The 22205-nt window shown below is 37.3% G+C and overlaps 1 protein-coding gene across 1 annotated transcript in view; it reads left to right on the top strand.

Annotated features, from left to right (window-relative positions):
- GRXCR1 (glutaredoxin and cysteine rich domain containing 1) overlaps window positions 1–21081 on the top strand; it is a 37088-nt gene extending 16007 nt beyond the window's left edge. Inside the window, exons 2-4 of the mRNA XM_066184954.1 lie at window positions 12262–12501; window positions 18803–18868; window positions 20747–21081. Coding sequence (XP_066041051.1) covers window positions 12262–12501; window positions 18803–18868; window positions 20747–20926 — 486 coding nt within the window. The 3' untranslated portion in view covers window positions 20927–21081. The remainder of the gene's footprint in view (window positions 1–12261; window positions 12502–18802; window positions 18869–20746) is intronic.
- Window positions 21082–22205: the final 1124 nt, after the last annotated feature.

A 22205-nucleotide genomic window follows, 5' to 3' on the forward strand; every position in this document is an offset into this window, starting at 1 on the left:
TGAAATGCTGGCACTGTTCATGCTCCATGGAAATGCATGGTGAGATCTTCATACAAAAGGGCAAGATATTTGTGACACTTCCAGTGAGTATAGGTGTCCAGAAACCAGGAAACATTCTGTTCACCACAAACACCCCTAGTGCCATCTGGGGGCATCTATCTGCTTAGTGGTGTGAGACCTCTGGTGGACTTCTGTTCCATTTTGGTTGATTCATTATATGTTCAGCCCTGCTGAAACACAACAAGGAGGTGCCATCTGCTTCTGAGCTGATACCATGGGAATTAGCTCCCAGCCACTCCCACAGTCCACCTGTAGCACAGGCTTCTAATTTTGACCTTATGTAAATCTCATGAAAAGATAAGGGCCTCACTTAAATCAGTTCCTTTATAGTTGCTAGAAACTTCAAGTGTGGCAGTGAAGTACTCTGTCTTGAGAGAACAAAGCCAAAACTGAGAGACAGCAGAAAAAAGGCTCCCACATGTTGGCAGTGTTAGAGGAAATAAAATCACTTCTAGAGGTCGGGCAAAATTGGGTGTTCATTTTAAAACTTATTTTAAAATTAATGACTTTGACATGGAAGAGAGATGAAGAGCAATCAAGCTATCTGGGGGGAAAGGGAAGCTTACTCTGCAATCGGATCAGATCTTTGAAGTAAAGAAAGAAAAAGGGATGAGGGAAACATGAGCTTTCAATTACAACTTGAATTCAGAATTTTTGGCAAAGACAGATGAATGGAAGTAGTAAGAGGTTTTTTAACACTGTACTTCAACCACACTTGTTGATGACCAACATTGAGTTTAATCCTTTTTGTTCATTCTTTTGATTACAGCTTAAAAATACCTATATTTTAATCACATTTAATGCTGAATTTTCTTTGCAACTTTTTTTAGCTAAAAGAACAAACCATAGTGTAATTTCCACATGAAATTCAGTTCTGACCACAAGGTAATTTGAAGTTTTTTAAAATTTGTGCTGTTTTTACCATTTAATTTTCATGAATTTTGCTCTTCATCTGTCCCATACTTGCATAGTCTAGTTCTTAAGGGGTGGTAATAAAATTTAATAAGCACTTCCAATCAGCATTTTTTTAATGCAAATACCCAAGAAGCAAATGACAGAGCTAATATATCCTGTAACACTGTAACACAATTGTGCAGAATTACGGGTTTCAATTTCCTGATCCAATGATTACATCAAACAAAGAAAAAATGTTTATATTGCCACTCAGATTATTTAGCTGAAAGCCATTTATCAAACATAGCAGATAATCAAACATCAGGAACACTAGCTTATAAATCTCCTACTAGCACTGCACCTGTGGAAAACAAATGCTTCCCTGGTTGGATGCCAGATTTATACCATACTACAATCAGCCTTGCAATACAGAGTAGGCACAGGGGGGAAATATGGCATAACTCAATGCCAAAGAAAGTTCATATTTAGGACAGATCCTGACTGGAGTTTGCACCATGTGGAATCACAGAATGATAGAATGGTTCGCATTGGAAGAGACCTTAATGATTGTCTAGTTTCAACCCCCTTGCCATGGGAACGGTTGCCCTTTGCTAGACAAGGTTGCCTAGAGTCCCATCTAACCCTGCCTTGACCCTTCCATGGAGGGAATATTCTCAACTTCTGGACAATGTCATGTTCTGTGTAAGTTAAGGTAGATATTAAGATGTTCCTATTGAATATACTGTAAAACAGCCATGAAAAGCAAAAACTACTTATCAGAAACAGCAGCATTTTCCCACTGAAAAACAGCTTGTTTTGCTGGAAAGAAAAAGTTTTATGGTCTAGCGTTGTTTGCTGTCTCAAAGGAGCCATTTTGAAAACACTGTGTTTATAAGTAAAGTAATCCCAGCACCTCTTCTCTTGTACAGGAAATCTTGTTACTCTTAAATGAGGTGCTGAGGGAAGAAGGGGATGGTATAAGAACGGGCTGTCTGATGAATAGCATCTGAGCAATCATTGGCTTTATTGTCTCCTTTCCCAATTAGTTTGTTTCAGAGATGACAGAACACAGTTACTAAACCAATAGATGAAAAAACAAGGCCAGAATGTGCCCTGGTCCTGTCACTGAAGGCTGAGAAACACTCAAGCTCTCAGCAAAAATGAAGATCAATGTCAAAAAAAGCAAGTGTACTTCCCATGTAGTCTGGGCCCATTTTGCTCACCTGACAAGAAAACATTGTATTTGGTAAAATGCATACACTAACTCCTGTGGAACTTTATCCAGGTGAATAGTCACTAATGTGTACTCAAGAAATTGGGCTGCAAGAGATAGAAAATAATTTTATGAGGTATACTTCCAGTCAACCTTCTTAATGACAAATACATTCCCTTTGCCTAGTGCATTCTAGGAAATACTGCTGTTTCATTCACTTTATTTAGTGAATGCCTTGTGAATGACAGAACATTCTCCCTGTCACATTTACTTTTACAAGGCTGAATCTCGGTTACCAATTAGAACTGGTTAAAGGCCTCAAAATGTATGTGTACTATTAGCCAAACAGATATAAAATAATAATCCTAGAGTAATTCTTTCCATGGCTTAAAATGATTGATAAACTCAAAGGAATCAAAGCAATGGGACAACACCCGATTCCTGATTTGGAGTGCTATTTAATCCAGGAAATACTCGTCTACAGAGACATATTTTGTAGCAGAGATCATAATGAGCCTGAAAGGTTGTATCTGGTCTCAACTGTCTATTTCGGTGTGAGACCCCACAGCACACTTGGAAAATGAAGGGGTACGTTATCATATGCCTTGCTGAAACTTTTCTTAGTTATTTTCTGACTAGTGCATTAATATTATGCCGGGAGGTTCCTGCTGTAAATGGCAAAGAACTGAACCTGTCTGTCCTCAGAAAATTATTGCATATCATTTTTGTGTGGTGATTGTGATGGTTGATGAAAATTTTCTGAAATAATTTTCTCTGGTTAATGCTGTTAAGAAAATTATACTATACTGAATTTTGTATTGAATTTTTCTGATGTGAAAGAAGTCATAAAGGTGTAGTGATAGGACTAGGGGGAATAACCTCCAGCAGAAAGAGAGTAGGTCTAGATTAGATTTTAGGAAGAAATTCTTACTGTGGGGGTGGTTAATGGAGAAAAGTTGTGGATCCCTGGAAAATGTTCAAGGCCAGGCTGGATGGGATTTGAGTGACCTGGTTTAGTGAAAGGTGTCCCTGCCCATAACATGGGAGGTGCAACTCGGTAGTCTTTGAGGTCTACTTCCAACCCAAACCATTTTATGATTCTATGATTTTCTTCGGTAGTGGAAATTTCAAGGTTATTGGCAGCCCAAATTTTTACAGGCAAAAAAATCACCCGTGAGACCATGTGCTCTAATATTATATTAACATTTGTTTTGTATTGTGTTTTACTTGGTGCCTTTATAATGCTAATGTGAAGGGAAGAGGACACTAGCAAATTGAGTCACACAGATCTCTGCAACAATTAAAGGGTATTCAAATAATAGTAAACAGCTATTACCTCTCTTAGCCTATTCCCCACACAGGAGGCTCTACTTGAAGGGGCTTCCTACAAATGTCACAGGACAATCCAGGGTCATCTTGTCTGGCTTCTGCTGAATACACGAATGATTCAAAGAACTGAACAATGTGAAAGGAAATTGTTGGATCCTCCTTGTTTTGGCTTCTAGTGCCTCATATAAGCTGCTGAGAACAAAACTATTTTTAGTAGCTCCTGCCTCTTCCCCTTCAGTCTTTGTAAGGAGTGTTCTTGCAGAACAAAGAAATGCTTCTCCTTTCTTACCAACCAGAGGAACCAGCTTTCCAACGGTCTTCCCAGAGAATGTCTCTTTCTTTTATTTGAGAAGAATTTCTTGGAGATGTCTAATTGGTAAATATGAGGTGAGAGAGAAATAAGGACTGAGCAAGCAAGAGAGAAACAAGCCTTATATTACAGTATTTCTTCCTAGGAGAAGTGCAGACTAGGTTAGAGTTAATCACAGATTTGCTTCTGATTTTCAAATGTTTCATTTTATCCTATCATATGCTGAATGGCACAAATACATTAATAAGAAAATACCAACAGAACTTTCAGCACTTGATATACAAAATCCGATTAGATGTGGACTGATAGCGATCTTCTTTCAACTAATTTGAACATACTTTTCATTTATTTCAATTAAAATTTGCCCTGGCTGACTTCACAGCATTCTGGGCCCTGTTGAACAGGTGTGGCTTTTACCCCAGGGTCAGAGATAGGCGTGTATCACACAGTTTGACTCTAGAGGCTACAGAGGCAGAGGCAGCAGGGTCTGGCAGAGACCATGAGCTCTGGGGAGATAACCTGCTCGTTTATCAGAGCCCAGGTCACCTGTGAGCAGAGCAGGCTGTAACCTGCTCGTGTGAGTGTGTTCTGGATGAAAAGCAATATAGACACTAGCAGGTAAGCTCAGCTGTAGTCTTTGTACCTTCTGAGCCTGCCAATAGCTGAAGCATTACAAAGAGCAGGGAGAGGCCAAGTCATGCCCTGTACTCCTTTGCTGGGGTATTATAAGTATTATTTCTGCTCTGAAATGAAAGCACTTTGGTATCCCTTGAACAACAGTCTGTGCAGAAGATATGTGGAAAAGCCTGCAGTGGCAGAGAAGGAGACATGGTTATACAGTATTATTTGAGGAACAGAAGGGGTAACAACACACATACGCATGGTGTCAGAGGATGGAAAGACTTCCTTTAAGTTTTTCATATTTTAGTATACCACTAAGTGATTTTAGGATAAAAGGAACAGGATAAATATCACATGCAGTATTATTACTACTTTTGTTATTTTCCTCTGACATCCCCAACATTTGATGTACAGTCTGAAAAGTACAAATGAATTACAAACATATATAAATATGCTATACCAATATCTGACATACAATTGCAATGTGTCTATTTTACACTACAGTTGAACAATTTTGAGGATGCCAACCTTCAGGAGGTAAAACTGTGCTATTTTACAATCAGCATTATATGTTGTGTTTGTAAATGAGAGGGACAAGAGCAGCCCAGGAGTTTCTTCTAACTTCAAAGAATTCAGGTTGTTGCTGGATCATAGCCCTTCTCTGTAACTGTGCCCAGCTCCTCAGTGTTATCTAGCCCTATAAAATGCAATCAAGAACAAAAGAGATGTCTCTTGTCCCATGTTACGGCAGGCAGAGGAGCCTGGGCTCCTACACAGCTTTTGGAAACTGATGTGTTCCTAGGGCTGCTGTTGGTGGGTGAGGTGTCTTATAGCACACAGCCCGACTAAAGCCACACAAATATTTGTGGTATTTTAAAAGCTGAGAAAAACACTGACCTGACCACTTTTTTTGGAAAAAGCAAAGCTACTATCTGTTTGGGAGTGTCGCAGACTTTCCAGCTATGTTGTTTAGGAGTGCAGCCCTTGATGGCCTCACTTGTAAATTTGTATCAGTGGACCTTCCCAGCATGCTGAGGGTCATGACGTTGGCTACTGGTGATTTCATTCCACTGCCCTGAGGGGTCAAATATAACAAGTCCTACAGTTTATAGTCCTTTTAACTGCCAAAACTGCAAAAGAAAAAATATAGTGTTATTTTAAGAGAAGGCCAGTACATGCTTTGACTTGAGTATTTGAGTGCTGTGTTGCAGAGATCAGACTTTATTCTACTGAGCTTTTCTAATATGCTGTTTCCTGAATTTAATAAAGTTCTGAATTTTACAGAATATTGATGTAGTGCTGGGTCCTGGAAGGCAATGTAAACAGTCTTGATGTAATAAAGTACTTGAGAGAGTGTAGTTTCAAATTTACATGTGCACTGTGCTTTGCTGTGTGAGAGCCCACAAAGGACTGGACTGCAAACGGTGAAGTGGAAGGGAATGTGATTTCATATGAAGGATGCACACCATGGTTGGGGACTGCTTGCAACAGCGCAACCAGCAGAATGGACTGGTTCACAACACCATTAACATTGTTCTATGTGGTTATGATGGCAAATATTGTGGGTTTTGCTTGAACATAGGCCTTCAACCTTCAGCCTTCTCATTCAAATGTTGTATGTTTTCATATAAGCAATGACTTGATGAAATATATGTTTTTTCATAAAATGCTATGCATTTTTGAAAACATGTATGTTGTCATGGAGTATCATGTAGAAAAAAAGAAACACTTCTGTCATAGCTTTTGACTTTCAAATTATCTTTCAGAAACTATTCATTACTTTTAGTATATATTTTAGAAGTCTTTCAAAATGCAAAAGCTAGTAAAAGCTTTTAAATTTTGCAGAAATTAAACGCTTAAATTTTGGCACTTTTTTCCTGCAGAACTTCTTCAACAAGAAACTCATAGCTATTTTCATCCCTTCATTTTCTGAGTGTAAAATATAAACAGAAAATCCAAACCAGATTGTAATCAGAAGATTATTGTTAAATCACAATTCTTCTTGCCACTCAATTATTGATACAAATTCAAGTTATAAATGATGTAATGCCAATTATGAAGTAAGCAGCTTAACTCAAAGTTTTTAGATATGCAAGCATACATACAGTATATATATCTCTACAACTTATTTTCTTCTGCTTAACAGTTTTGTCAGATCTTGAATGTTGCATTTACCCACTGAAGCATCTCTGGCACAAGGTTTGTAATGTGCTCTAAATTCCTGCCTCAGCCTACTTAGTGAAGCAGATACTTCTGCCAGTCTGATAGTATCTAATTACAGAGCCAAGGGGTGCATAATTCAGCAGAATGCTCTGAGATGTTGAAAGATGATATTGTGAGGCAGAGAAGGGTATATCAGCCCTTGATTTAGGTCACACAAGCAATTCAGTACTGCATGAACAACATGGCAAGTGTTATACCTGAATACAGTAAAAACCTTTAAAAATGTCATATGTTTTAAAGAATTTCAGCTTTTATCAAAGTACTATCCCAGCTAATGTTTTTTTCATTTATTACTTTGTTCTTTAAAAGAATTAAATGTAAATTTGTGGGTGATGCTTTAATTGAAATTAATGATCTATATATATGCATGTAAATAGCTGATCTTTTCAACCATTCAGGTTAAATCACATGTTTATACTTTCTTTCTAGAGAGGATTAAAAAAAATGCCGTGACTACATTGGTAGTGTTGCTCTTATGGTTTCATTTGCAACCAAATAAAAATGAGGTTACCATCATGAGAATGGGATTCCTCTCACTGATGGACTTGTCTGTTTAGTTCTTTACAGACATGGTCATATACAAAGGTTTTCAAAAAGCAAATTTCACCACTGTTTTAGGAGCAATCACTTTATGCCCCAGGGATAGCAGTGATCCTTACACTACATGCAGAAAAGCATTAGCTTGGACCACTAATAGCTATTAGTCATGCTGAAAAAATATTCATGTTAAGGGTTTTGGTCCAGAGATAAAAAGCCACTCAAAGTCAGCAAGGCAGACAAAAATGTCATAAAATATATTAAAGAAAATCTATAGTGTTTAGAGAGTGATTCATGGCAAGTATGCAGAAGAATTATTTTAGTATTTTTATTCAATAGTTAATTTTATGAATTCCCCTCACACGCATGAGAGAAAAATCTGCTCAGTCTGGTGGGACTGCTCAGGGCTAAGGTAACTATGAGACCAATGGAAAAACATGGATGCTTGTGCTGCTGCTTCAGTTGCAGCTGGACCCAAGATCAGGGATATGATACAGTGGGGAAAGTCTTAACCCAGAGATATTCATGAGAGATTCATGGTATTTATCTGGCTTTCAGAAGCACCATGGAAACATCTGACTCTTGTACTGTTTTTGCAGAGCTACTGAGAAGTCTGTTATTACTGTCAAGGAAACTGTTATAGAGAAAAGGTAAATTCTCAAAGACATGTTTTAGGAGTGTGATTCTCAAATATTTCATATTTCTGAAGCTCTTGTAATATACATCAGTTTGTTTTTTTTTTACGACACACCAAAATTTTCAAGCAACTTGGAGATTCACATATTCTGTAATATTTTTGTTATACAGTTACATTGACTACTGTGATTTCTTCTAAAAAAAAGGTTCAGAGTGTCTTATTTCAGTGACCTTCTCCCTATTTTATAATTTACTTTGTTTTGTTTTACTGCCTTTCTCTTTTGCTTTTTGTCATACTTTTCATGTTTTTATTTTTACATTTAATGTCCGCTACTCTTGCTCTCTCAGTATCCTGACATTTTGGGTTTTGGTTTATAATCTGGTTTTGGTTAGTTCTGTACTTTCAGCTCTTTTTCAGTCCCCAGCATGCCTTCATTTTGTTGCTCATCTGCTTGCTCTATTAAGCCTTCTCTTTTTCATCAGCAATTTCTTACTTTCTTTTGCGGTGTCATTCGATAATGAGCTCACAAATTTAACCTCATGGATGATATTCCTCAAGCTTTGTCCAGTTAAGGATTATATTTACTTGCAACCATGTCAGATGGACCCCAGTGAGAGAGCAGAGGGATAGATTTCCCCGAGCTGTACATCGGGACCGGGATGGACAGGGCTTTGAACAAACTGGTCTAGAGGGAGATGTCCCTGCTCATGGCAGGGGTGTTGGAAGTAGGTGCTTCTTAAGGTCCCTTACAACCCAAACCATTCATTGATTCTATGATTCTGTGATTTGCCAAAGCCCTGACCGATCTAATAAAGAAGTCTGGGAAAAGACTGAGTCAGGCACAAAGAAAGTAACTTTGTGTCTTTTTCATGTTCAATCATGAACAGGATGGAATTGGTGAAGCCACTAATTTTTCTCTCTAGACAGAAAAAAAGGGCAGCTGTTTCTTGGAAGTGGTAGCTCTGCTGTGAAGTGATGCAGGTCATGCTACTGCTGTTGCTGGCTGCTTGACAGTCCCAAGAAAAATGGAAACTCTTTAGGCTGAGGCAGAGAAACAGAATGTGCCCTTAGACTCTTGGGGAAATGGTGACATTGGGCTGTTAAACTAAGAGCTGCAAATGATGTAGAGGATTGTTACTAAAGGAACTAAAGCATTTCCCCCTGAAAACTTAAATCGCTTCCTTGGCAGTCTTTCCCTAGAGGAACTTTCTCTGGAGCACAACCTCGGCCCATGTGCACAGGGTTTCCTGTGATATGAATGTGAATATGATACATGTGAATATGCCACAATAGTTGCCACCTTAGGCCAAATGGTATCCATAAATGTCGCCTACAATCAAAAGAGAAAAAACCCTTGCAAGAGTATTAGAGTAGTAAAGTAAAAACCAGAACTTATTTGGTAGCTTCCAGGTGTCCCAGTGGTGATGGGCGCACCTGGCTGGGTTTCTACAATTTTTATAAGGTTAATTAATTAGGATATATAATGGGTACATGCAATAGGACATGCAGTTGCCCCATTAACCCAGCCCTGAGTCAACCCCTTGGAGCTGGTCGAAAGGCTTCTTTGCCCCACTTCTTGTTATGACTTCTCAGATTCTGGTTGGAAAACAAAATGTTCTTCTTGTGGGCCATCCTCCTGATGTTAAGACTAAATGGTATTTCAGGAATGTATCACAAGGTTAGTTTATTGTTCTAATGTCAAGGGGAAAAGGATAGGAAAATACTGGAGCTACAGTCATGCATTAGCTATCTAAAAAAGCTACAAATATATGGAAAATATTTAAAAAGCTTAGGGATCATATGCTTCTTGCTTCAATGAGACTTCCACCTACAAGGAATGCAATAAGTGGTTAATGTAAGTTGCTCCAAATCTTTTGGTACATTCATCTGTCCAACTTGCACAGCTTTATTAAAGTTTTGTCATGCCCATTACCAGAGAATAGCCTTCTGTTTAATTTCACCTAGGGTTTTATGTGCATTTGTGAGTTACATTAGGTGATTCTAATTTCAAGTTTGCAAAGCAAAATTGTAAAAGTTCATTTTCTAAAGTGTCTTTCTTTTCATTTGTTTACATGGCTTGTTATTTATTATGCTTTTGCCACAGTTCCAACCTTGGAAGGAAAAGCACAGTGTTTACTGGTTTACTTCAAGAGTATATTCTGGTAATTAAACATTAAAGTTTTCAGCCTCTATATTGCTTAGAAAAATAAGAAATAACATAGATTCTTATTATAACCCCCCTGTTGTTCATTACTAATGTGGTTTTCAGACATGTGACAAAAAAGATTTTTTTCTATGGTAAAAATCCTTGCAAGGACAAGTTGTGTACATTAGTTGCACAGGAAACAAGGTTTTTATCAAAATTTATCTAAAGAATTTTTTAATCAATGTCCTTGATACTTCTTTGCAGGGCAAACCATGGTGTTTCTTCACTGCCACATTAGGATAAAAGAAAGGAATAAACATAAAAGTGACACTTTGTACGCCCCTTCCACTTGATATCTTTCCGGATCGCTTTACAACTTTCCATTTTTCCATTTCTTCAGCTGCTTATTTGTATGCTGTAGAGACACCACAGTCCTGATGCTTCACTAGATAATGATTGTCTGTACCTATGCTGCCAGCCTCTGGCATCTGGGAACAAGCAGCATTAGAGATTAGAGCTATGGAGGATCAAGAGCTATCATCCTGTTGTATAGTTTCGCACTTCAAAATGTATTGTCACTCCAAAGAGGAAGAAATGAGGAATATGTGAAATTTTCTATTTAAGTAATATTTTAAGAACTTCTTTTGCTACTTATGAGAACAACAAACTCCTCTTCCTTCGAGCAACCCATGTGTGGTTACTAAAATATTTTGCAGTATTTAGAGTACTTGTCTTTTACCCAGAGAATGAGCTAATTCTCTCACTTGGAATGTGTGAACAATATGGTGGAGGAGAATCAATGCTGCAGGAGCAGTATAACAGATTTTCAATCTAGAAAATGGACTGCAGAAAAATAGCCTGTTTTCATAAAACTTGTTCACGAAATTGAATTTCTGACACCCATTTTAAGTGAAGAAATATTGGCCCATCACAACATGGTTCCTTTCCTGAACAGGAGATAAAAGCCATGGTTACATATGTTGGCAATTACACTTCCAGTGTTCTGTAAGTGATCTGTGAAATGCAAATACTTTTCCTGAGAACTCTTTACTATATGAAGAACCTTGTAAACACCTCTCTAAGCAGAATATACTTCAAGGATTTTTTTTGGTATTTAGGAAGTAAGATAAATAATGACTGGTTATATCGCAAAATATGCAATGGTATCTGCCAAATTTAACAACTATGTTTTTATAGTTAATTCATGAGATAGGTAAAAATTTATCTATTCACCCATCAAGGTTCATTTTCTATACAGTGCTACAGTGTAGTAAAGGTATCCTTGCTTTTTATTTCCTAACTTGTGTTTTGACTCCTGGAATACTGATGAAATAATTAAATATAATTTGCAGAATATAATGGATAATTTGGAAAGCTTGGAAATGCATTACCATCCTTTTAAAAAGCTGGGGTTTTAGTTATATATTTGAACATAATATCTTTGTTTAGAAGAATGATTCTCAGGCTTCTAGAAAATCTGTCACCCTCTCTTAGGCAAATTAATCCCTGTAGTGTTTACACGATCTAATTGTTGTCATCCTAAAAAGAAGCAGCTTAAAGAAACAGCATAAACTTTTAAATTTTGAAAAGTGGTGTAAAAAGTAAAATCTGAATTGTAGTGTGGAACTTTTTCCAGCTAGCTGCAGTGGGTTTTTGTTTGGACATTGAATACACAAAAAAGGTACATTTTTATTGTTGTTTGGATGTTAGAGAATTTCGTAGTGAAACTATATTGAAATTAGGGACACATCTGTACCTTCTGCAGTCATAATCTAGTTCAACAAGGACACTTAAAGTATTCTAAATTAGTGTTTGGTCATGGACACACTAAGGCTTAGCTTAGGCACTTGTCTTGACGCAGATGGTTAACAACATCTAAGCTAGCAAGTTTAGTCTTAATCTGGGTACTATCAGACTCTGTGCAAACACAAGTGACTGTATTAACAGAATCAAACATCAGCAGAACAGTGTCAATTTATTCACATTTGGAAGTCCATCAGGATCTCAAATATATCTGCTTCTTGAAAATAGGTGTTGACTCACCATCTCCAAGACTTTCCAAAAAAGTCAAGTCAAGTTGCACCTTACCTAATCAACTTAAATTGCCTTTAAATGCTATTTTCAAGAACTTCCTTCTTCCTGTTCCACCTTCACATTTGGAAAAAAGCTGAATGTTGGATTGCATTTTTAAGATGCTCTTTTTCTTTTTTTAAAATATTTTAAATAAAATTACTCAGTACTTGGAAGATAATAACCCTTTGCCTAATGTAATGGGAACTATTTTTTTCCAGGTCTCAACAGTCCCAGAGTTTGGCCGCATAGTCATTTATACCACCAGTCTTCGTGTGGTGAGAACCACTTTTGAAAGATGCGAACTGGTTAGAAAGATATTTCAAAATCACAGAGTTAAGTTTGAAGAAAAAAACATTGCTCTGAACAGTGAATATGGAAAAGAACTAGATGAAAGATGCAGAAGTTTCTGCGAAGTTCCCTCACTCCCAGTTGTGTTTATTGATGGCCATTATCTTGGGGTAAGTAAAGCATAGGTTTTATTCTACAGTTGGGGAAGAGCAGATGAAAAGCTTGATAAATGAGAAGCAGGATTTTTAGAAAATAGCCTGCAATGCTGCAGTGATTGTAAAAAGCTAAGACTGAAATCCTTTTGTAGTATGCACTGCATGCACTGCATGCACTGCACAGATCCTCACTGATATATTTGATCTGAAGATGCAAAAGATAACCACGGAGAGACTACCAGGAGGGGAGTAAGATGCAATAATACATCGAAGATGTTATCTGTTTCTTAAAAAATATCTTATTTTGTAGCTGAAATAATGAAAATCTAGAGAAATTGATTTTTTTTTCCTTATGAGAACCTATATGTATGATTGATCTAGGAAGATGAACACACATAGCATATACCTGTCATTTAGTAATATCTGTGTTGAATAAGAGACTAACACTTTGGGGTGTCAGACTTTAAACATACATTGAATTTTAGATGATGTAGTCTGTATCAGAATCTATAATCAACGGAACATATTTTAGATACAAAATTGGTTAAATTAGTTACTTTTTAAAAAGCCTGGCTGTAGAAGAGAGAGAAGAAGAGCCCAATACTGCCCTATTGTAAGAGATTAACTCCAAATGGAAAACTAAAATCCCTATTTGTACACTAGTATTCTAGGTCTAGAAGTCTACTGACATTCGAAATCACCTTTTCATTGAACCTGTACTTTTGAAATATATTTCTCATAGACAGAAAAAAAAAATCAAAAGATTCTGGAAAGTGGCACAAAGAAAACACTTTGAAAACTCAGAGAAGGTATTTGTCTTGAGTGGTGAAAAACTAGCAATTAGCACTGACTGTGAGACTGTTTGTGAAGGCAAACTATATTTAAACACAGTGAGGTTACTGTGTTTGCACCACTTAAAGCTTTCATTTTCACAAAACCTTTAAGTAACAAAATGCAGTGTAACCAACACTCAGGCATAATAAATATTGGGCGTGTATGAACACGTTCTCCTTTTTTTCCCCATCCCTTCCAAACTTGCCATGTGTTCTGCATGAGTTAGGCTTCTCTGAGCATTATAACAAATTAATTTGCTGTCATAGGCCTTGCCAGACCACTAGAGCAGCTGTAAAACCACCTATGTGCAGAATATTAGCAGATAGTGCTTTTTACCTCATTGTAGAATAGGCTTTTATCAAAACTCTGATTTGGAGAGTTCTCCAGCAGCCAGGAGTAAAAGTGCTACATTCAAGAGAAGTTTAAATTTCAACAGGATTTAGACAAAGATTTGCTCATCTAATTATTATGTTAAAAGTGTAAGTAGTGAGTTATGATTGACTCCAAGAAAATCTCAGTCCACTTATGACCAATTTGTCAAAAGAATTCGGTTAAGATACTGAAATTGATTAAATAAATTATTTGCTTAATGAAAATAGTTCTCATTTCATGAAGAAAATGAAACTAGTTCTCATTTCATTGGAACTAATTACAGAATTTGGTCTCATTGGTAACAGTGGATATTTCTATAATGCTTTTTATAATAATTAACTTCTGATATGCAAATGAAACACAGAAATCCCAAAGCCTGGTGTGTCAGTAAATAAATCATGCAATATTTTCCTCTTTTTTTTCTATCCCTTTTTTATTTTTTTTTCTTTTTGAATATTTATTTCCTGAAAAAACCCTCCCTGAAGGAGATTGCATGTAGCAGTACAAAAGAGAATCTATATTGAGCTATGCAGCTTTCAATGAGTCATAAGGAGAAAAAAAACCCAACCCTGAAATAAAATATGAACAGTTTTGAAAGGTGAAAGATTATTCTTAATGAGATAAAATTAACAAAAGCACCAAAACCCAGCAAATGTGCATCTGATAAGAGTATATTGTACTCATGCTATTCAGAATCACAGACAAAGTTGTTTGAGCACGCAGGCCGTGGGGATAAATATTCACAGTGCTGTGGAATTTATCATTGTCTGCACAGGGACAATGAAACAAATCCATGACTTGGGCAGAAGCAATAAAAAAAATCATATTTAGTCCCTGTCAAGGGAAGTACTGCATGCTGCTGTACAGCAGGGCTTTTAATCTTCAGAATTTTTTTTCAGGATTGAATCATTGTATTTCTTGACACACATTTTCTAAATATCAGTCTGTCAGGAAATTGCTGTTTCTTTCTGCTGCATGCTCTTTACTGGCTGATCTAATCCCTTCTTTTCACCTGAGGTTGTCTCCATCTGAAATGGAATTATGCCATCTGGTGGGATACCAATGCAGAATAAAAAATTACTTCCAGAAAACTGTCGCACAGAAAAAAAATATGGAGCATTCATCTACTCTTAAAAAGGCATTCAGAATTGTTAAAGGTTTATGATATGCAAAGACCCACTCCCCTGGAGAAGGGATTGAAATAAAAAAGGCAAATTAAGTCATTCTTTGTAAATATGTTAACTCACGGCATAATATTTTAAAAATACATGTATTTTCTTTTTCTACTTGAAATATGTGATTGAATTCCAGCATTCACTTGCCATACAGGCCTCCGTAATTTTTTTCAGATATGTGAATTTAGGCCTATTTTTTCTAAAGAAAATATCTCCTGTTTAGTTTTCCCAGCTATAATGAATCCAAAACAGTATGAGATTCATAGTAAAATTATTTTACACATTGGTTATGATCCTCTCCAAAGAATGATGAAACGGTTTTTGTAACTGACTTTTAGAAAATACATACATACATATCTATATATCTATATATCTATCTATCTATATCTATCTATCTATCTATCTATATATATATATTTGGAACAAGAATTAACAGTTGCTGATTTCTTTAGCTGATAGCTGATTTAGCTTTTAGCTGATTTCCAGTGGCCATATATATTTAGTAGCTCTCTATAGCCTCCTTGTTTAGTTAAATATATTCTTCTGGTATTCACTTGACGGGAGGAAATGAATGGCTCTGTGACAATTAAATCATAATGTAATTTCTGCATTTTTCCTAGCCTTGTACCACTTGTTTCCTCCATTTTGCAGTTTAACATGTCAGGAAACACATGGTTCAATTGCTTTTTACACATCAACCTTTCCCATTCTTTGCATGCCAAATCCAGGATTTCTGGTGCTGGTACTATATTGCAGTGTCAATTTTCTCAGTTTATGGGCAGATTTCTGGTCCGTTACTTGTACCCTCTGTGTATCTGTCACCAAGGAGCCCCTGGCTGTGAGGGGAGTGGTGCTGCAGGCTGCAGGGAGTGTGAGCTGTGGGCAAAGGCAGGGCACGCACAGATCAGCTCTTTGGAGCATCATAGTGAAGAAGAACATGGCAGGTTCTGTCCAGGGAGGGTGAAGTGTGTGAGTGCATTTCTCCTGCCTTAACAAGAGGCCTTGCTTGTGTGCTTAGCAAAATAGGAAATAGGGCATGCAATTAATCTGCACTACAAATGTGTCCACAAGAGGGATGTTGCAGAGTCTTGATAATTTTTCCCAGTATATAAGGAATGATGTGGAAGAGAGGCTGCTTCCCAAAACCCTGAAGTAAAGCCACATGATGAGCCATATATCTGTGTTTATTCCTTAATGAAGAATTACATCATGGAAATGGTAATGTTTTATATCCAAGACAGGTAGCAACAGACAGGTTTACTGACAGGACAGAGCTGGGGCAGTAGAAAACTTAATGGACCTTGTCCTAGTTCTAAAGTTAATGGTAATTATATATGAAAATTTAATATTTGAAATATGGGAAGATGATTTTATTAATTAAAATGGTCTGGAAAAAATGTTGAATGATTTAGCCAAGTCTGTGGCATTTCCTTGACAAAAGAAAAGCAAATATCTGACTACAACCCCCGCACTCCTCCAGCATGGTAGAGATTCAGCAGAAGTTAGTAGATAAAGGATTCACAGGCTTCTGCCTTGAGACTGAACAAAACTGAAAACTCACTTCTCCCTGCTGATTCTCTAAAGATTATGCCCACCATCTCTCATGCTCCTTATGTTAGTCTCTGGAGGGACAGACTGTTTTAAGGCTTCACACACCTTTCTGAGTAATTGTGGACTGAGCACAACCTAGGAAGAAAAAGGAAGTCTTGTGTTAAGACTCAAAGATCCAGAAGGAAGGTTAACCTCTACAGACTTTTATTTATATTTTACTTGGGGCAGCCATTAATCAGAGAAGACAGAGTGGAACACTTAAAAACATTGATAGCATTCTGATGTTTGGGTTTTAATTTAAAAACCATAGCTTTCTACTTCGAAAGGAACACAGCTAACTGATTCAATGTCATCAGAAATACAAATCCTTTAAAATATAAATCTATAATGTGAAACCTATCAAACTTTTAATTACTGAAAGGCAATTAGCATTATCATATAATATCACTGTAACATGAGGCAGAAGTCACAGGAATGCTTTTCCCTGTGGCAACAGAGAAGAGAGCTTTTCCTAAAGAGGGCAAATTGAGGCTTGTCTAACTTAACGAATTTGGAGTAAAGTTGTAAATCCTTAATGTCTCTACTTCAGATAAGGAGCACAAGTTTTGCCTCAGGCCACTGCAGTGTATTCAGACCCCAAGCTAATTCCCCATGGGCTGCCTTGGCCAGTCCTCACTGTTGTGCCAGCTGCTCCCATTGTCTGCTCCTCTGTGTGAAAGCAAAGATGAGAGGACAAGTGTGAAAGGGGCCAGCAGACTGCTAAAAGCTGCTCTGCTGGAGACACACACAGCCTAACGCATGTGTTGGGGCTGGTGCACTCTGTACCCATGATCTGTAATGGATTTCAGTAGAAGAGTCAGCACAGTGAGGCTAGCACATCAGTCCCCAGTCATCTTCTGTGATTAACTACAACTAATTATCTTGTGTGATACTTACTTTTTTAAATACCTCTTTGAAAGTATAACACTGTAAGAGTAGTGTCCACTGGAAAAGTGGCTTTCCAAATCCACAAAAATATTAACCTTTTCCTTTCAAACTAAAATGACAATCATCAAACACAGGGTCAAAAATGCTGCTATGTTGTACAAACCTAGAGTGAAAAGACTAGACTTTCTAGGTGAAAAAACCCTTAGTTGGGTGTCATAAAAAGACCTTTGAGAGGTTTGGTTTCCTTTAGTTGGCTTTTGGACTACACACTTGTAGCCTCAGTAGTCCCCAACAAGGTTCTGTGCATAGACACTTAGAGATCTATTAGAGGCACACGTGTTCCCTGTGCCCTCCAGAAGCTTTTTCCGTACCTCCCAGAAAACAGGAGAGGGGCTGGTGAGGAGCTGGGGCTGACCACGGGCAGCTCAAACTAATGGCACATCTGAGATGTGCGCCAGCATCCCACTGCACCTCAGCCCCATGCCACCACACTTTTTAGTTAATGCTGGAAACAAACTCAAAGATAAAATTTGGCAATCTGGATATGCAGGGACCAGCAAACTGGGGCAGCACAAGGGCATGAATTCACTATGTGGTGAAGATAAGGCCAAGTGCCCCTGGCAGCAAGTAAGCCTTGTGTATCTGAGTTTTCTCACCTTTTTTTGGTTTCTGATCAAAAGTGTCTGCAAATGTTTCATAATATTTAGTATTCAATGAATTTGGTTACATAAGAGAAGTATGGACATTCAAATGTGGCTGTCCAATGAGAAGAGAAGGGAACAAAAAGTTCCACATTCTCCCTGTCACTTTAATTTTGTCTGCAGGTCTCTCAACATGTACTCTGAGGAGGAAAACAATCCCCAGCATTTCAGTAGAGTGTTGGTTCAGGACACAGAAACCCTAAGAGGTCTAATGTAGTCAGACTAAGTTATTATTACTTATTGTTGTGTCTGACTTTAATGTTGTTAGAGTATTTTCATTAGTCTTTTCCTCCTAGTGTTATACATTAGGTACATTATGTCTTAATTCAATGCTCAGCTGCTAGAATATTTGAAATACAATCTCCTCTTCTCATTTTACTGCATTCTCTGATGTGTTGTATATTTATATAATTGTGAGTTTTTTTGACTTGATAACTAGAAATATTTCTTATTCTGTCAGGAAACATACCTTGTAAAATAAAGGGACCAAAATGAGAATTTCCAAGCTGTGTCACATTTTACAGAAAAGGCAATGTGGTATGTCACCTGCTAACAAACTTCAGGCACTACTATCAGACCTTTGATTAGAATCTCCTCTCCTTCTAGCTTTACTAAGGGTGACCTAATTGCAATATAATTAATGTGAGTCAAATTTGTCCTCAGCCTGTTTAAAATTTCAAGACCAAATCTTCTAATCATCTCTGGTTTTTTTCATCGTGAAATGGCTGACATTTTTCATCTTCTTTTTCCTAATAGGGTGCTGAGAAAATTTTACTAATGAATGAATCTGGGGAACTGCAGGATCTCTTAACCAAAATTGAGGTAATTGTGTTTCTGCAAATAAATATAGGGAATTACTAGTTGTAATCGAGTAGATTTTCTTCTTTACCATTTCCTTTTCTTCTACTATAAATTGATGATCCCAAATGCTTTTTTTTTTTACTCTTTTTTACACCCTGTTTTGTGGTGGGGGCCCCACAATGTTCTTAACTAGCCTGTTGTGTGTCCTAATCTTGGGACAAAAAGTACATATACAAGACAAACAATGTCAGACTACAGGAAACTGATAACAGCTCACTGAATACAACCACTGCTTCACTGCCTTTGGGTATTTTTTTGGTGTGTTTTGTTGGTTTGTTTTTTTCTTTCCCTCTTTTATTTTTTTTTCTCAAAAATGCGCTTGCTACAATTGCAAGGAGCAGTCAGGTTTCTTCACTATTGGAGATGCAGCAAGTGGTTCCACAAACTGCCATCTGTTCAAGAAACTGAGCTAAAGCAATTTTGCTTTTTTTTCTTGACTTTTGTTAGTTATTTTAACTACATCCAAAGGTATCTCTCTATTTAGAAGCTGAACAAGCAATAATTAATGTAAAGATTAAAAATATTATTCTCTTGAAGTTTTCAGATTATTTGCAAAAATGTTCAATGAAGCAAACAATCATCAAAAATTACGAAAGATGGGAGCACATCTGAGAAAAAAGAATGTTAATTTTACATTAAATATTTCTGATCATTGTCCCTGGATGAGCTGATAGTGATAGGAGTTGTTTGCCTTGTGAAGAAGAACAGCAAGTTTATGAGCTACAGAACAAAAAGAAAATAAAAATCTTGTTTGCATTGTTATCTGAGTTTTCAATAAATGAATGTTATTATTAATGGGTTAGCAGAAATACTTTCATTTTTCCTTATGGTGCTCCAGGTACTACATTTTCTGTGGGTATTTTTCTATACTCTGGTAATAATTTGTCACTAATTTTTAGTGGTACATGATTCCTCAGACTAACAGTAGCAGAAATTGTATGGATTTTTGTTCTTTCTCTGTGAATAAACCTGCAAAGTCCTTACTCAGCAGTGCAATGCTAAAACGTGGTGGTAAGTACCCAAAGGGGCATACCTTTCCTTTCTCTGATTTGGACTTTAAGGTGATCATTAAATAAACTAGACACATTTTCAGCAAGTGAAACTTAAAAGTGTCTTTGAAATCTTTTCTTCTATGCTCCACTGTCTTTAATCCGATAAAAAATAGAGTATATTTATTGTTTTACTTGGGAATTGGGACAATTGAGAGGCCTCAAGCCTTCCTTGAAGTAATTTTCTCTGGGTCTAACTGTTGAACATTGATGATCTTCTTTACGGTTAAAGCTTAGGCATTCTACGCCCATAAATTTGAATACACCACTTAATTCCTGGAGTACTACTTGTCAGAAGCTATGAATTGCTTTTTGATATCATCAGCTTCAACTGTAATAAATATAATACGTTCAGCATAAGTACGCAAATGCTGAAAGTCATAATATCTTAACATACAGCATAGAAAACATAACATCAGCATAAACTGCCTGGTGCTTGGATTCAATCATGGCAATACTTCCTAGATTTAATCCAGACCTAAACAACATCCAAGTGATGCATGCAAGCTGCCCTTTAGCTTGCTACTGAGGCAAGTATAAATGCAGGCCACTGAGGTATAAAGTGACCGATGAACCTGCAGTGAGCCTCTCTGACATTGCATGTGGATCTGATCAGAGGAAAAGGCAGACTTAATACTCTTCCATGGTAGTTTGCCATGGGATGGGGTGGGGGTCTTGCCCCAGGTGGGAACTAGGATGTGTATTTTTATCTGTCCTGGAGTCCTCATTGTCCTAGACCTTATGGTGGTTGATGAGGTAACATTTTTGTCTTTTTTCATTCTTTGAGCAGAGAGTGCAGCACCCTCAGGAGTGCCCCTCCTGCGGGGGCTTTGGTTTCCTGCCGTGCTCAGCGTGCCATGGGAGCAAGATGTCCGTGTTCCGGAACTGCTTTACGGACTCCTTCAAAGCCCTCAAGTGTACTGCTTGCAATGAGAATGGGCTCCAGCGTTGCAGGAGCTGTGCAGGCTAAAAATGGCATTTCCACATGGTCAAATGAATTTTATGGTACTGCACTAGTTTGTAATAAGATTTTTTTTTTTTTTTGTTAATCCATTTGTCCAGAACAGTCAATAAAAATCCATTTGTTGTATACTTCTGGTTTGAGAATTTGAGTTTAAGTCTTTGATGGTCGACCATATAATGAACTCTAAAATACATCTTGCTAGTTTCCTTATAGAGAGATTCATAGTCTAGAAAACTTATCACATTATGTTAATTCATCCTTTTCTATATGTGGTCATGAGCAGTCACAAGTGTTTTGGAGTAATTCACTCAAAATTACAGCAAAATGAAGTTTAAACTTCAGATTATTGAGTAGTCCTGCTTTCAAAATCAGTGAGAATAATGATTTTGTGATGTGGACTAACCTAAGACTGTTCCACATAGCACCTCCCTTGAAAAGTCACTAAGGCTGAATTCCGTCCTGAATTCTATGTGGCAACAGAACTGAAACATTTCTTGAAGGTCCCATGAGTCAGCTTTATTTTTTAGTACTGCTTTCGCTTTGTTACAAAATTAATGTTGTTAGACAAAGTTACAACACAAACATTTAACATATTAGATGTTCATAGCCATGGTGGTGTCTTGGAGCTTTATGATTCTATACATCACAGTAGATCCTATAATGATTCAGTGAGAACACCTGACAGCTTTATAAATTGCATATAAAGTAATTGAAGATAAGATTTCAGTTTTTTAAGCTTAATAATTCTTAAAGTTTGTTGACTACCCTGGCATGATTGTTTCAGGGCATGTGTTCCCCAGGAAAGCCCAGGTCTATGCCCACAAAATTCCAGTACTGTATATACCTTTGCCAATTTTGGTCTGTTTCCCCAACACAAGCACGAGAGAATTAGTCAGCAATTAGTCTTAATGGACTGTGGGTTCTCCACACTGAATCTATTCCAGTTTGGAAGTGTATTACCATTCATGCACTTCCACAGCATACTTTTTAACAGGGTAACTTTAGTGAGCCATCCCCAGCTGCTCATTTTGACATTGCACATTTGCCTTACGTTCTGCTGTCAGTCTGTACTGGCACAAGTAGTAGAAAGGTAGTAGAAAGCAGCTTGCTGAAAATGGTGTTGGCTTCCCTGGTAGTCATTTCACCCTGCCCAAACTGCATTGGCAAGTGTTGAGCCGTGTCATTTATGTTTCTTGCCTCATTCTTTGTAAAGTTGTGTAGACTGGGGTTTAAGTAAGTGTGGTTCGCTTCACTGAATGTTGTTTACTCTGGTTGGGTGCCCCAT

Source organism: Chamaea fasciata, unplaced genomic scaffold (assembly GCF_029207755.1).
Source record: "Chamaea fasciata isolate MVZ Bird 193981 ecotype frontalis unplaced genomic scaffold, bChaFas1.0.hap1 SCAF_6, whole genome shotgun sequence".
Lineage (NCBI taxonomy): Eukaryota > Metazoa > Chordata > Aves > Passeriformes > Sylviidae > Chamaea > Chamaea fasciata.